At 51.5% G+C, this 15,582-nt stretch overlaps 1 protein-coding gene across 1 annotated transcript; it reads left to right on the forward strand.

Annotated features, from left to right (window-relative positions):
• Positions 1-2,336: 2,336 nt before the first annotated feature.
• Positions 2,337-14,113, forward strand: LOC128979344 (sperm-associated antigen 4 protein-like). The gene is made up of 10 exons (XM_054397561.1): positions 2,337-2,457; positions 3,649-3,700; positions 9,293-9,344; positions 10,196-10,269; positions 11,295-11,388; positions 11,593-11,662; positions 12,191-12,297; positions 12,848-13,015; positions 13,378-13,467; positions 14,003-14,113. Exons 1-10 carry the CDS (start codon positions 2,337-2,339, stop codon positions 14,111-14,113), a joined length of 939 nt encoding a protein of 312 aa, XP_054253536.1.
• Positions 14,114-15,582: the final 1,469 nt, after the last annotated feature.

Consider the following 15,582-nt stretch of genomic DNA (forward strand, 5'->3'; position numbering starts at 1 on the left):
TGTATTGCTACCCACAAATCCTGCCCCCTATAAATCCATCTGCAGAGTCATTCTCTCTCTCTTTCCTCCCTCTCTGCTCCCATGGGAGATGCTCTCTTATCAGGTAATGGTGGGGGAGTATCTCAAGGCCTCTTAGGCCTGTCTAGGCCTAATGCCAGGAGGAGAAAGGAGGTGTGTGGGGGGGGCAGTCCCAGACCTGGCCAGCCTGAGACTTGCCTAGCAGTGGGGGGGGGGAAGAAAGAGCCCTGGGGGTTTGGGTATACCCTCAGGTGGGAGGAAGGAAGAGTTGGGAAGCCTTTGGGTGTTATGTAAGGGACTCTGTACGCTTTGGGATATTCTTGGCACTATGCTGGTAGTTTTTTGTAGTTTCACCAATTGCTTTTCCATTTAAACTTTCCATCACTCTCCAATCCATTTGTGTGAGTGTCATTCTTTTGTCCCTCTCGGGGGAAGAGAGGATCTGTCTGGCTTCAAACCAGTACAGCCCAGACTGGTGTTGGCACTGTGTTTTTTCCCTGGCTGTGCCTGGTGAGTGGGTGCTGTGTTACACCACTCTCTTTACACATTACTTCCTAATGTCATTGCTTTTTTCTGTTCTTTCATTGTTACTTGTACTGTGCTGTACTATTGTATTTGTATTGTACTGCACTAATGAACAACTTTCCTTATCTGATCCTGAGGAATTTTGTGTTTTGCCCCCAGTTTTGATTCCTCTCTTACCAGGGTGGGGTGCAAAGGGAGTTGGTGGTGCACCATGCCAGCAGCTGCATGGGGCTCAGGCTGCCTGATGGGCCTAGACCAGGACAGCCATAGCCAGGAGAACACTGCTGCCTACAGGCCCCCAACTAGACTCTGCACTGCTGATCAGAGCCATCTGAGCTCGGCCTTTCTGCCAGTTCTCAACCCACCTCACAGTCCACTCATCCAGTGCAAGAACTGGCCGCAGACTAGACGGGAGGACTGTGGGCAGTGGAGGATCTGAGGCAGGGACATCTGCTGAGAGGCTTTCCAAGGCCTGTCTTCTGGCCAGGACCTCTGCATCGACAGCTCACCCCTCTCTTTGCTCACGTGGCAGGGAGACAGGCCCCATAACAGCTCCATCTCTATGCTCTTTCAGGAGCTCACTGTAGTCAAGACCTGGCAAGGCAAAAGGAGCCCTTGTAGTGTCCTGCATGATAATGGATTTTGGGAAGGATGGAGGTGGGCAACAACAGCTTGACAGATTCCTGGAGCCACTTTGGTGGCTAAAGCTCCCCCAAGATGATGTGGAGCCAGAGGGCCTGAGTGGACCAAAGCCCCATGCAGCCCCCCATCTCACTTCATCCACAACAAACACCACCTTGCCTTGCCCCATGAGACCTCACTGTCTGGCAAGGCTGGGTATTTCCCAGGGCAGGGGAACATGGGGGAGAGGTGCAGTACCCCTTGTACCACTGTACTGCCATACCAGATACACAGTGCCCTCAGGGCACCTTGTGGCCCTACAAAGGAACCTTCCTTGGTCCATTGGGAGATGATGAAGCAGACAGTAAATTTCTTCCTTCCTTGAAACAGGCCGTGGTGGTCAAGCAGGGCAAGGCCCAGCCAGTCCCCAGGCAATGACTATCTCTGTAAGTTACTGCAGGGTACTGGGGGTAGGACTCAGCAACAGGGTGAAGCTCTAACTTACTGCTGCCTGTGCATGTGCTGAGATTTGTGTGCTACCAAGCACTGCTGATCCCTGAAGGGGAATTTCAAGGGACTTGCAGGGTAGTGTCACCCCTTCTAAGATTTGCTTAGCACTCTCTCCTGTCTCAAAACAGGCTACGGTAGGCCCAGCCAGTCCCCCGGCAATGACTACTTTGGAAAGACAAAAAGCCCAGGCTTCACTGGGGATCCTGAGCTGATTTAGCAAGGAGGATCCCTTTGGCCAATTTGCATTGGCCATCCCCAGCTATGTCCCCTCCTAGCCTCTTGCTCAGCATCTGGCTACACATCTGGGGACAAAGAGTGAGAAACAGAGGAAGCCTTGGTGCTCTGCAAGCACTGTTCAGTAGCAGCTAAAGCACTGGGGGCTTTTCAATGGGGCCTAGTTGCAAAAGCCAAACACAGAACCAAGTGGGCTGCAGCGTGTCTCTCCAGTGCCACACTGCCCCCGCTTTAGGTCTGATTGTATTGTCACAGCCATGACCTCACACAGTGTGGAGCCAGGCATTTGTGACATCAGTGTGGCCTTTTTATTGTGGGTTTGGAAGGAGCCTGTACAGTGTTGGTTGCTGTGTGAGGGTTGAAGGTGTTCTGGCTGCCTCCAGGAGATTTGACCCAGACAGGCAAATCTCCACTAACATCTCACGAGGATGAGGACAAGGGCATCTTCAAGAAGCCAAGAGGCTGCCTGGCTGAAGAGAGAACCCAGCAGCAACAAGGAAAGGTCTTCGGTGGAGACTGAGGACATCAGCACTCCTGCTCAAGATGAGTGTATGTTTCTTCCTGCTTTTCTCCTCATGTTTGCACCAAGCCCACTGATGCAGCCAACCTTCCTGCTCCAGGTAGAGAGGAGACTTTGCGGGTTTTGTCGCGCTAGGGGACTTCAACTACACCAGCCTCTGCTGGAGAAATAGCACAGTAGGATGTCAATTGAGGAGATTGCTGCAGTGCCTCCATGGCAACATCCTGAGCCAAATAATAAACAGCCCTACCTAAGAAAATGCAATACATGAAAACTCAAATGAACTCATCAGTGATGTCAAGACTGGGGGCAGTCTGGGCTGTAGAGAACATGCACTGGTGGAGTTTGCAGTCCCTAAGGGACAGGCAAGTAGCAGAGTTAGGACTCTAAATTTTAGGAAGGCAAACTTCCAGCTCCTTAGGGAGTTAATCAGTAGGACCCCATGGGAAAGCATCCTCAAAGACAGGGGAGCAGAGCAGAGTGGACAGATCTTTAAGGACATTATCCTTATAGTTCAAGACCTCTTTATCCTTGTAAGAAATCAAGCGAAGAAGAGAAGAGAGACTGGCATGAAGCAGGTCCAGAGGAGGGCCACAAAGATGAACAGAGCACTGAAACACCTCTCCTGTGAAGGCCCACTGAAAGAATTGGGGCTGTTCAGCCTGGAGAGGAGAAGGGAGACCTTACTACATTTTATTATCTGAAGGAGACCTAGAGGAAGGCTGGGGAAGGGCTGTTTAGAAGGGCTTGTAGAGATAGGACAAGCGGCAATGATTTGAAATTGGAGCAGGGTACATTGAGGTTAGACATAAGGAGGAAGTTTTTTACAATAGAGTGGTAAAATATTGGAACAGGTTGCCCAGCGATGGGGATGAAGCCCCATCCCTGGAGACATTGAAGGTTGCAGCCCTGGGCACCCTGATCTATTTGGAGGTGTCCCTGCTCACTGGAGGGGGGTTGGACAACATGACCTTAGAGGGTCCCTTCCAATCCAATGCAATTTGTGAATCTGAGAACAATCTGAGACTTATGCCATCCTCCTACTCCCCACCCCAACATGCTTTCAGTGCCATGCCTGCATGTGGATCCTGCCAGCCCTCCACTTCTCACTCCCAGCTACTCCTCTCTCTAAAAGGCCAAGGACCAGCACTGTCTCCCTGCAGGCATCTGGCATGTACTAGACTGGTGCCCTCATGTTTTTCTCTTGTTTTTGTGCCTAGGCTTTTTCAGCATGAAAATGAACCTGACCAGCCCATGTTCGTTCATCACTGTGTGAGTACTACACATGTCCAGTCTGGACACAGAAACGTAGGGTGCTGGTGGGTGAGGGCAGTCAGAGGGATGCTGGTAGTATAACACAATAAAGGTCTTCACTTGGAACTGTGTTGCTGAGTCCATGCCAGGGTCACCACAAACACCCAGATTTGGAGTTCCACTGGGAATGTCATCATAGAGAGGACCTAATTTTACAGCAGAGATTGTATAAAATTTATCCAACATAATGGAAATTAACTGGGACCTATATATCACGTGAACACTAAACCTTGTGGGAAAGTAGAATGGATAAGTCAGAATCTAAAAAGACAAATTAATAAATAAATAGCAGGAAATATCACTTAAAAAGCCTATGGTTCTTCCTTTACCCACTTAAATTCCTAAGAGAAAGTGACTCTTGACAAGTTGTGCCATGGTCTGTTGGAGATGGCTAGGACTACCTGTCTTTAACATGGGACAGTCACAGCCTCTGCTCACAGAGAGTCTCTTACCAGTGCTACTGCAGCCAACATCTGAAAATGGACACCAAGTGCATCAATGCACCAGGTGGGTGGGCCTACAGCAGCAAGGTTCCTGTGCAAGGACTGGCATCAGACTAGGTGGAAGGACTGTGGGCAGTGGAGGAACTGAGGCAGGAACTGCTGAGAGGCTTTGCAAGGCCCATCTTGGACACAAAAATGTAGGGTGCTGGTGGGTGAGGATAATCAAAGGGATTCTGGTGGTGCTCCCCACCAGGGCACCCAGGTCTCCAGAACTGCTGCTACTCAGTTTGTAAGACAAAATCCCCACCCATGCAGAGGGCATGACCCCTGAGCACTGCTAGCACCACAAACACCACTCTTTTTCAGGAAGAAGATCACCACCTTGATCAAGAAGAGGCCTATCTTCACAGTGTTCTTATTGATGAGTCTTGCTGCTCTTGGTAAGTGTTTGCCTGTGCCAGTGGAGCCAAGGAGGCACCGAGCACAAGCTTCAGAATGATTGGGAGAGGCATTGGCAGGGCCCTTCCAACCTCCTGTCTCTGCCATCTGGGGAGCTTCCAGGATGCTCACTATATGCAGTGTCCACCTAGCACCAGAGCCAGCAGAGGAAATGAGTGTGCAGTTCGTGGAACCTAGCGTTGGTGCTCACTGCAGGAGGGAAGGGAAGTGGGATGCGGCTGTGGGGCACCAAGCCTGCCCAGAAATAACGTCTGTGCTGAGCCCCAAGGCCTGGGGAGAAGGATCCCTACTTGGAGCTGCAATCTCTCTCTGCACCCCTTCCACATGTCTTCAGCCAGCTTCTTCCCACCCTGATGTGGGAGGAGATGGCACGACTACAGTGGTCACGAGGAACTGCAGTGAAATAATGCTGTCTTGGTGATGTGAATTACAGCTGGTGCCTGGTGTGGGACTGTCATTTTGACACGGAGGCTGCGGACAAACGATGCAGTACAAGAGGTCAGTAACTGCTGCTGTGGAACAGGAAAGTCTCCCAAAAGGAGCACTGCAGGAGGTGGGCAACATAAATCGCTCAGTCCCTCCAACTCCTGGCAGTGACCTATAGTCAGCAGCAGCTTCTGCTGTGCCTTCCTAGGGCTCCAGGCTTGGGAAATCCCCAGCAGCCCTCTTCTCTCTCCTGACCTGCAACACATTTGGTGGGGTAAGAGCAGATGAGCCTTTTGGGTTTGCACACATCTGCACATTGCCCAAGGCCCAAGCAGAATAGTGGGAATTGGGAGAGACCTCTGGAGATCATCCAGTCCACCTTCCCTCCTGGCACCAGTACACCTAGATCAGGCTGCACAGGAGTGTTCTGGATTTTCAAAGTCTCCAGAGAAGACTCCAGAACCCTGTGTGGGCCCCTGTGTCAGTTCAGGCTGGGTGCCTCCTGTCACTGCCACATAAGCTACACCTCCGGTGCTCCAAGTGTCCAACCCCATCAGGTGGACACAGGAAACGGTGTATTGCTACCCACAAATCCTGCCCCCTATAAATCCATCTGCAGAGTCATTCTCTCTCTCTTTCCTCCCTCTCTGCTCCCATGGGAGATGCTCTCTTATCAGGTAATGGTGGGGGAGTATCTCAAGGCCTCTTAGGCCTGTCTAGGCCTAATGCCAGGAGGAGAAAGGAGGTGTGTGGGGGGGGCAGTCCCAGACCTGGCCAGCCTGAGACTTGCCTAGCAGTGGGGGGGGGGAAGAAAGAGCCCTGGGGGTTTGGGTATACCCTCAGGTGGGAGGAAGGAAGAGTTGGGAAGCCTTTGGGTGTTATGTAAGGGACTCTGTACGCTTTGGGATATTCTTGGCACTATGCTGGTAGTTTTTTGTAGTTTCACCAATTGCTTTTCCATTTAAACTTTCCATCACTCTCCAATCCATTTGTGTGAGTGTCATTCTTTTGTCCCTCTCGGGGGAAGAGAGGATCTGTCTGGCTTCAAACCAGTACAGCCCAGACTGGTGTTGGCACTGTGTTTTTTCCCTGGCTGTGCCTGGTGAGTGGGTGCTGTGTTACACCACTCTCTTTACACATTACTTCCTAATGTCATTGCTTTTTTCTGTTCTTTCATTGTTACTTGTACTGTGCTGTACTATTGTATTTGTATTGTACTGCACTAATGAACAACTTTCCTTATCTGATCCTGAGGAATTTTGTGTTTTGCCCCCAGTTTTGATTCCTCTCTTACCAGGGTGGGGTGCAAAGGGAGTTGGTGGTGCACCATGCCAGCAGCTGCATGGGGCTCAGGCTGCCTGATGGGCCTAGACCAGGACAGCCATAGCCAGGAGAACACTGCTGCCTACAGGCCCCCAACTAGACTCTGCACTGCTGATCAGAGCCATCTGAGCTCGGCCTTTCTGCCAGTTCTCAACCCACCTCACAGTCCACTCATCCAGTGCAAGAACTGGCCGCAGACTAGACGGGAGGACTGTGGGCAGTGGAGGATCTGAGGCAGGGACATCTGCTGAGAGGCTTTCCAAGGCCTGTCTTCTGGCCAGGACCTCTGCATCGACAGCTCACCCCTCTCTTTGCTCACGTGGCAGGGAGACAGGCCCCATAACAGCTCCATCTCTATGCTCTTTCAGGAGCTCACTGTAGTCAAGACCTGGCAAGGCAAAAGGAGCCCTTGTAGTGTCCTGCATGATAATGGATTTTGGGAAGGATGGAGGTGGGCAACAACAGCTTGACAGATTCCTGGAGCCACTTTGGTGGCTAAAGCTCCCCCAAGATGATGTGGAGCCAGAGGGCCTGAGTGGACCAAAGCCCCATGCAGCCCCCCATCTCACTTCATCCACAACAAACACCACCTTGCCTTGCCCCATGAGACCTCACTGTCTGGCAAGGCTGGGTATTTCCCAGGGCAGGGGAACATGGGGGAGAGGTGCAGTACCCCTTGTACCACTGTACTGCCATACCAGATACACAGTGCCCTCAGGGCACCTTGTGGCCCTACAAAGGAACCTTCCTTGGTCCATTGGGAGATGATGAAGCAGACAGTAAATTTCTTCCTTCCTTGAAACAGGCCGTGGTGGTCAAGCAGGGCAAGGCCCAGCCAGTCCCCAGGCAATGACTATCTCTGTAAGTTACTGCAGGGTACTGGGGGTAGGACTCAGCAACAGGGTGAAGCTCTAACTTACTGCTGCCTGTGCATGTGCTGAGATTTGTGTGCTACCAAGCACTGCTGATCCCTGAAGGGGAATTTCAAGGGACTTGCAGGGTAGTGTCACCCCTTCTAAGATTTGCTTAGCACTCTCTCCTGTCTCAAAACAGGCTACGGTAGGCCCAGCCAGTCCCCCGGCAATGACTACTTTGGAAAGACAAAAAGCCCAGGCTTCACTGGGGATCCTGAGCTGATTTAGCAAGGAGGATCCCTTTGGCCAATTTGCATTGGCCATCCCCAGCTATGTCCCCTCCTAGCCTCTTGCTCAGCATCTGGCTACACATCTGGGGACAAAGAGTGAGAAACAGAGGAAGCCTTGGTGCTCTGCAAGCACTGTTCAGTAGCAGCTAAAGCACTGGGGGCTTTTCAATGGGGCCTAGTTGCAAAAGCCAAACACAGAACCAAGTGGGCTGCAGCGTGTCTCTCCAGTGCCACACTGCCCCCGCTTTAGGTCTGATTGTATTGTCACAGCCATGACCTCACACAGTGTGGAGCCAGGCATTTGTGACATCAGTGTGGCCTTTTTATTGTGGGTTTGGAAGGAGCCTGTACAGTGTTGGTTGCTGTGTGAGGGTTGAAGGTGTTCTGGCTGCCTCCAGGAGATTTGACCCAGACAGGCAAATCTCCACTAACATCTCACGAGGATGAGGACAAGGGCATCTTCAAGAAGCCAAGAGGCTGCCTGGCTGAAGAGAGAACCCAGCAGCAACAAGGAAAGGTCTTCGGTGGAGACTGAGGACATCAGCACTCCTGCTCAAGATGAGTGTATGTTTCTTCCTGCTTTTCTCCTCATGTTTGCACCAAGCCCACTGATGCAGCCAACCTTCCTGCTCCAGGTAGAGAGGAGACTTTGCGGGTTTTGTCGCGCTAGGGGACTTCAACTACACCAGCCTCTGCTGGAGAAATAGCACAGTAGGATGTCAATTGAGGAGATTGCTGCAGTGCCTCCATGGCAACATCCTGAGCCAAATAATAAACAGCCCTACCTAAGAAAATGCAATACATGAAAACTCAAATGAACTCATCAGTGATGTCAAGACTGGGGGCAGTCTGGGCTGTAGAGAACATGCACTGGTGGAGTTTGCAGTCCCTAAGGGACAGGCAAGTAGCAGAGTTAGGACTCTAAATTTTAGGAAGGCAAACTTCCAGCTCCTTAGGGAGTTAATCAGTAGGACCCCATGGGAAAGCATCCTCAAAGACAGGGGAGCAGAGCAGAGTGGACAGATCTTTAAGGACATTATCCTTATAGTTCAAGACCTCTTTATCCTTGTAAGAAATCAAGCGAAGAAGAGAAGAGAGACTGGCATGAAGCAGGTCCAGAGGAGGGCCACAAAGATGAACAGAGCACTGAAACACCTCTCCTGTGAAGGCCCACTGAAAGAATTGGGGCTGTTCAGCCTGGAGAGGAGAAGGGAGACCTTACTACATTTTATTATCTGAAGGAGACCTAGAGGAAGGCTGGGGAAGGGCTGTTTAGAAGGGCTTGTAGAGATAGGACAAGCGGCAATGATTTGAAATTGGAGCAGGGTACATTGAGGTTAGACATAAGGAGGAAGTTTTTTACAATAGAGTGGTAAAATATTGGAACAGGTTGCCCAGCGATGGGGATGAAGCCCCATCCCTGGAGACATTGAAGGTTGCAGCCCTGGGCACCCTGATCTATTTGGAGGTGTCCCTGCTCACTGGAGGGGGGTTGGACAACATGACCTTAGAGGGTCCCTTCCAATCCAATGCAATTTGTGAATCTGAGAACAATCTGAGACTTATGCCATCCTCCTACTCCCCACCCCAACATGCTTTCAGTGCCATGCCTGCATGTGGATCCTGCCAGCCCTCCACTTCTCACTCCCAGCTACTCCTCTCTCTAAAAGGCCAAGGACCAGCACTGTCTCCCTGCAGGCATCTGGCATGTACTAGACTGGTGCCCTCATGTTTTTCTCTTGTTTTTGTGCCTAGGCTTTTTCAGCATGAAAATGAACCTGACCAGCCCATGTTCGTTCATCACTGTGTGAGTACTACACATGTCCAGTCTGGACACAGAAACGTAGGGTGCTGGTGGGTGAGGGCAGTCAGAGGGATGCTGGTAGTATAACACAATAAAGGTCTTCACTTGGAACTGTGTTGCTGAGTCCATGCCAGGGTCACCACAAACACCCAGATTTGGAGTTCCACTGGGAATGTCATCATAGAGAGGACCTAATTTTACAGCAGAGATTGTATAAAATTTATCCAACATAATGGAAATTAACTGGGACCTATATATCACGTGAACACTAAACCTTGTGGGAAAGTAGAATGGATAAGTCAGAATCTAAAAAGACAAATTAATAAATAAATAGCAGGAAATATCACTTAAAAAGCCTATGGTTCTTCCTTTACCCACTTAAATTCCTAAGAGAAAGTGACTCTTGACAAGTTGTGCCATGGTCTGTTGGAGATGGCTAGGACTACCTGTCTTTAACATGGGACAGTCACAGCCTCTGCTCACAGAGAGTCTCTTACCAGTGCTACTGCAGCCAACATCTGAAAATGGACACCAAGTGCATCAATGCACCAGGTGGGTGGGCCTACAGCAGCAAGGTTCCTGTGCAAGGACTGGCATCAGACTAGGTGGAAGGACTGTGGGCAGTGGAGGAACTGAGGCAGGAACTGCTGAGAGGCTTTGCAAGGCCCATCTTGGACACAAAAATGTAGGGTGCTGGTGGGTGAGGATAATCAAAGGGATTCTGGTGGTGCTCCCCACCAGGGCACCCAGGTCTCCAGAACTGCTGCTACTCAGTTTGTAAGACAAAATCCCCACCCATGCAGAGGGCATGACCCCTGAGCACTGCTAGCACCACAAACACCACTCTTTTTCAGGAAGAAGATCACCACCTTGATCAAGAAGAGGCCTATCTTCACAGTGTTCTTATTGATGAGTCTTGCTGCTCTTGGTAAGTGTTTGCCTGTGCCAGTGGAGCCAAGGAGGCACCGAGCACAAGCTTCAGAATGATTGGGAGAGGCATTGGCAGGGCCCTTCCAACCTCCTGTCTCTGCCATCTGGGGAGCTTCCAGGATGCTCACTATATGCAGTGTCCACCTAGCACCAGAGCCAGCAGAGGAAATGAGTGTGCAGTTCGTGGAACCTAGCGTTGGTGCTCACTGCAGGAGGGAAGGGAAGTGGGATGCGGCTGTGGGGCACCAAGCCTGCCCAGAAATAACGTCTGTGCTGAGCCCCAAGGCCTGGGGAGAAGGATCCCTACTTGGAGCTGCAATCTCTCTCTGCACCCCTTCCACATGTCTTCAGCCAGCTTCTTCCCACCCTGATGTGGGAGGAGATGGCACGACTACAGTGGTCACGAGGAACTGCAGTGAAATAATGCTGTCTTGGTGATGTGAATTACAGCTGGTGCCTGGTGTGGGACTGTCATTTTGACACGGAGGCTGCGGACAAACGATGCAGTACAAGAGGTCAGTAACTGCTGCTGTGGAACAGGAAAGTCTACCAAAAGGAGCACTGCAGGAGGTGGGCAACATAAATCGCTCAGTCCCTCCAACTCCTGGCAGTGACCTATAGTCAGCAGCAGCTTCTGCTGTGCCTTCCTAGGGCTCCAGGCTTGGGAAATCCCCAGTAGCTCTGGTGCTGAAATGGGAAGCCTTTCCCTTTCAGGTGCTGGCAGTGCAGACAGCAGCTGAACTGAAGACTGAATGGTAAGAGCCCTCTTCTCTCTCCTGACCTGCAACACATTTGGTGGGGTAACAGCAGACGAGCCTTTTGTGTTTGCACACACCTGCACACCATCCTGGGCCTGTTCTGCTCCTGTCTGGTCCTTCTGCTAAACCTGGAGAGGAAGGGAAGGATTGGCAAAACAGGGAAAGAAAAGGGAGCTCAAGCACCTTTGTCTCTGCTCCTGAGCTTGTACACTCTGGGTGGGGCTGGGCAGCTCTCTAACAAGATCTGCTTTCCCACTCTCTGCAGGAACATGCTCATCATGTGGAAGAAGTTCTCCCAAGAGCTGCAAGTGCTGATGGAAGAGGTGGCACACCAGGCTGCTGAGATCAGCATGTTGAAGGTGATCCTGCACTTTAGGAAAGAGGGCTGTGACAAGCAGTGGTGGACACAAGGCACTTCCTGGGCCAGCTGGTGGCCTTTTCCTGCTCAGCCCACACAGCTGTCCCTTGCCAGGAGTTGCTGGTTGAGCTTTTCCACTGTAAAGCCCTTTGTCTTGGCCAGGTCTGACGTGGTGATTTTCCCTCTTCATTTGTGTCTTTCCCAGGACTCTCAGCAAATGAAAGAGGCAGTGTCTGCCAGTAGAAGTACGTCTGACTGGCCTCTGAGAGGCACAGGTATGGACAGACACAGGCAGATAGGACTATCATAGCACTGGGCTCCTGCTTAGCACTCCCAAAAGGAGGCTGTGCAGCACACTCTGCTCTTGAGGCCATGGAGACATGGATGAATCCACAGGCACCAAAAGGATGGCTGTGACTGAGGATGACTTGGACTGTTCCCAGCCCTGACACCAGATCCTTCACTGGTGCTTCTGTCATGCCCCTGAAAGCTTTTGTGCTCCCTCCTGCTCCACAGACCTTTTCTGAGAAACAAAAACCAGGTCATACTTTGCTGTTCACAAAATGGGGCTGTGACCTGGGGCTGCTGCCATTCCTGTGGGAGCTTGCTGTCTCCTAGCACCTGCAGACCTTCTCTTTGTGTGGCTGGGAGAGAAATATTGTCACTGTGTGCAGGGATTCCCTCCTTTTCCAGAGGCATCTCTGAGGGTGCAGTGCTGCATGCAGGGCTGGCAGGCAGATGTGGAAATAGCCTGCAGTGGAGCCTGGGGCCTCTTGCAGGCAGCTGTTCTCTTTTCTCTCTAGGGGATGCCATCTACCTGCATCCATCATCCAGTAGCTCAGCACAGTTCTGCAAGGTATTTTGGTTCCTGTGTGCTCCACTCCTTCAGGATACAGATACCTTTGTGCAGGTAGAGTAGCAGAAAGTGTCAGTGTTACTTCTTTTGTGTCCTGTGAAGCAGTATGCAAACCCTGGGGCTTCTGCCCTCAGGCCAGTGCTATTACTCAGGGCCACAGCACTGCTCTGATGCCTGACACCTGAGCTCTCACACAGGGCTTGTCTTTCAGAAGTTGCCCTCAGAAGGGAGCTGAGCTAAGCCTCCTGCCCACATCCCTCCTCAGTACTTGGTGAAGAAGCTTCTCCTTATGGACCCCATTTCCCTGACACAACTCTGATTGTTCACCTCCTGGTTGGAACAGTGGAGTCTGGGGGGGGATGCAGCTGAGCTTGCTGGCCAAAAGGAGATGTTTCTTGAAAGCCCTGGCTCTGGTGCAGAACATCAGCCAGTAGCTGGCTATTTTCCTCTTTCTCCTGCTGGGGAAGCAGCTGGGCACTCCTACCCACTTCCCAACCCCTCATTCATTTTGAGCACAAGCACAGGCACAGTGCCACTGACTGCATAGGAGCACAAAAGACCCCATCACAACCTCGTGTTCATTGCTCTTTCCCTCTGCTTTCAGATGGACAATTCCCCAGGACACTGCTGGCCTTTCCAAGGTTCTTGGAGCAAGGTGCTAATCCGGTTGTCCACACCAGTACGACCATCAGCCATCACCATACAGCACAACTCAAAGATGGCCTCTCCGCTGGGGACTGTCAGTAGTGCTCCCCGAGATTTCACAGTCTCTGTAAGTTACTGCAGGGGACTGGGGGTAGGACTTGGCAACAGGGTGAAGCTCTAACTTGCTGCTGTCTGTGCATCTGCTGAGATTTGTGTGCTACCAAGCACTGAGGCTCATTAAAGGGACATTTCAAGTGATGTGTAGGGTGGTGTTACCCCTTCTAAGACTTGCTTAGCACTTTTTGGTCCAGTACTTCCAGGCCCTGAGAAACACACATGGAGGAGACTCATCCCCAACCCATATCCTGCAGCAGACTATACTGAAGCTGCAAGAACTAGGTTTGGAAGGATCAAGGGCCTGGAGCTTACATGAGCATTTCCTCATGTGCAAATTGTGCCTGACCTGCTACCCTGTGCTTCTTCTCCAAGGGACTAGATGAGGAAGACAAGGAGGAAATTCTGCTGGGGACATTCATCTATACTGTGCAGAAAGACCCGACCCAGACCTTCCTGCTGCAGGTACAGTGAGTGTCTATGGGGAAGAGGCCAGTGCAGAAACACTAGTTTGCCAGCAAGTTGCTTGCAGGAGTGTAGACAGTTGCTGCTGGGGCAGGGGTCCAACCTTGGATGAGAGAAAGTCTGGTGGGACTGGGAGGAAGAGTGGCATCTAGCAAGGTGGCAAAAGCAGAACAGAGGCTGCATTGCCACCACATCCCTAGAGCTGCCTGACAGGCAGGTTGTTGGCAGGGAGGTTGTCAGCACCTTGCCCTGGCAGCAGGACTTTTCTCAGGCGCCATTACCCCAGCATCAGCAAACCTCAGATTTCCACAGCTGCCCACTATGCCCTCTGAGGCTGGGTGTTTGGTCTTCAGGAGCACAGAGTAGGCCTTAGCTGCTTGGATAGGAGAAGGGAAGGTGGGAGAAGCTACCATCTCCATGAGGGTGGGAAGTGGTCCCTGACAGAGGCTGGACTGGCAAATGAACATGCATGGAGCCTGTGGTCACTCTGTACACCCCAGGAGTGACTCTGCTTTTTGCTACCCTTTCTTTGCAGAATGGAATCCCCAGAGCCTTTGGGATTCTGAAGCTTGTTATATGGAGCAACTGGGGAACACCAGGATATACGTGCATTCATCAAGTGCAGGTGCATGGGAAGATCACTTGAAATCACACAAGCAGGATTGCAGGGGTTGGGAGAGACTATGCCATGGAGACACCAACAAAACATACAGCAGCAGCAAATAAAAACCTCTGGATTTATTACAATTAATCTACTCTCCTTCCAAGACAATAAAATTACAGATTTGAGTGTGAGCTGGGAAAATACTGTTGCACAAGCAATTCGAAGAGCTGAACCAAAATGTGCACAGACTCAGAAAAGGTAAATCTCCCCACAGGTACACTCGCCAAGGCAGGGGTGAAGTTCCATTCTAAGGGGAGCAGATCTGACTGCCAGGCTGCTTCTGTGTGGAGAGAACTCAACTCTCTCCATAGCAGAACTCCAATTATAGCCTGTGCTGTGGTCAATTTCTTAATGACTTGGAGGGCTAGCTCCTAGACCCAGATAGTCCAGGGGCATCAGGCTGATCTTTATCAACTTCTACCATGCCCTGGCCCCATGCTCCGGGTCTGTCAGGACACTGTGCTTGGCGGGCAGGTAGTTGTACCTGCCACATGCTGGTACGCTTAGATCAGGTTGAACAGCAATGCCCCAGATTTTGAAAGTCTGGCAACAGATTAGATGGAAGGACTGTGGCCAGCAGAAGAACTGAGGTAGGGACATCTGCTGAGAGTCTTTCCAAGGCCTGTATTCCGGCAAGGGCCTCTGCATTGATGCTTCCCCCTCTCTCTGATTGCATGGCATGGAGACAGGGCCTAGTAGGGCTCCATCTATATGCTCACTTTTGTCATCACCTGGCAGCACCCTGCAAGCTGGCTCATCCCAGAAGGAGCCATTGTGGTGTCCTGGGTGCTCATGGGTTTTGGGAAGGATGGAGGTGTGCAGCAACATTTTGATGCCACTTTGGCCACTTTGGTATCTGAAGGTGCCCAAAGATGATGTGGAGCTAGAGAGGCTGAGTGCAGCCCCCAGCCCATTTCACCCACAGCCAGCACCCCTCTTCCTTGCCCCATGGCACCCAAGTGTCTGGCAAGTCTGGGGTCTTTCCCAGGATGGGGGGAAGTTGGGGACCAGGCTTGGTACTCCCTGTGCCCCAGTGCTGCCACACCAGGTGGCCAGGGCCCTCATGGCAGCTTGTGCTGCCTACACAGAAATCTTTCTGGTCCACTGGGAGACAAGAAAGCATGCAGCAAACTCTTTCCTTTCTCAAAACAGGCTATGGTGGGCCAGCAGGGCAAGGCCCAGCCAGTCCCCCAGCAATGACTACTTTGGAAAGACAAAAAGCCCAGGCTTTACTGGAGATCCTGAGCTGATTTGACAAGGAGGATCCCTTTGGCTAATTTGTGTTGGCCATCCCCAGCTATGTCCCCTCCTAGCCTCTTGCTCAGCATCTGGCTACACATCTGGGGACAAAGAGTGAGAAACAGAGGAAGCCTTGGTGCTCTGCAAGCACTGTTCAGTAGTAGCTAAAGCACTGGGGGCTTTTCAATGGTGCCTAGTTGCAAAAGCCAAAC

The sequence above is a fragment of the Indicator indicator genome, chromosome Z, assembly GCF_027791375.1.
Source record: "Indicator indicator isolate 239-I01 chromosome Z, UM_Iind_1.1, whole genome shotgun sequence".
NCBI classification, from domain to species: domain Eukaryota; kingdom Metazoa; phylum Chordata; class Aves; order Piciformes; family Indicatoridae; genus Indicator; species Indicator indicator.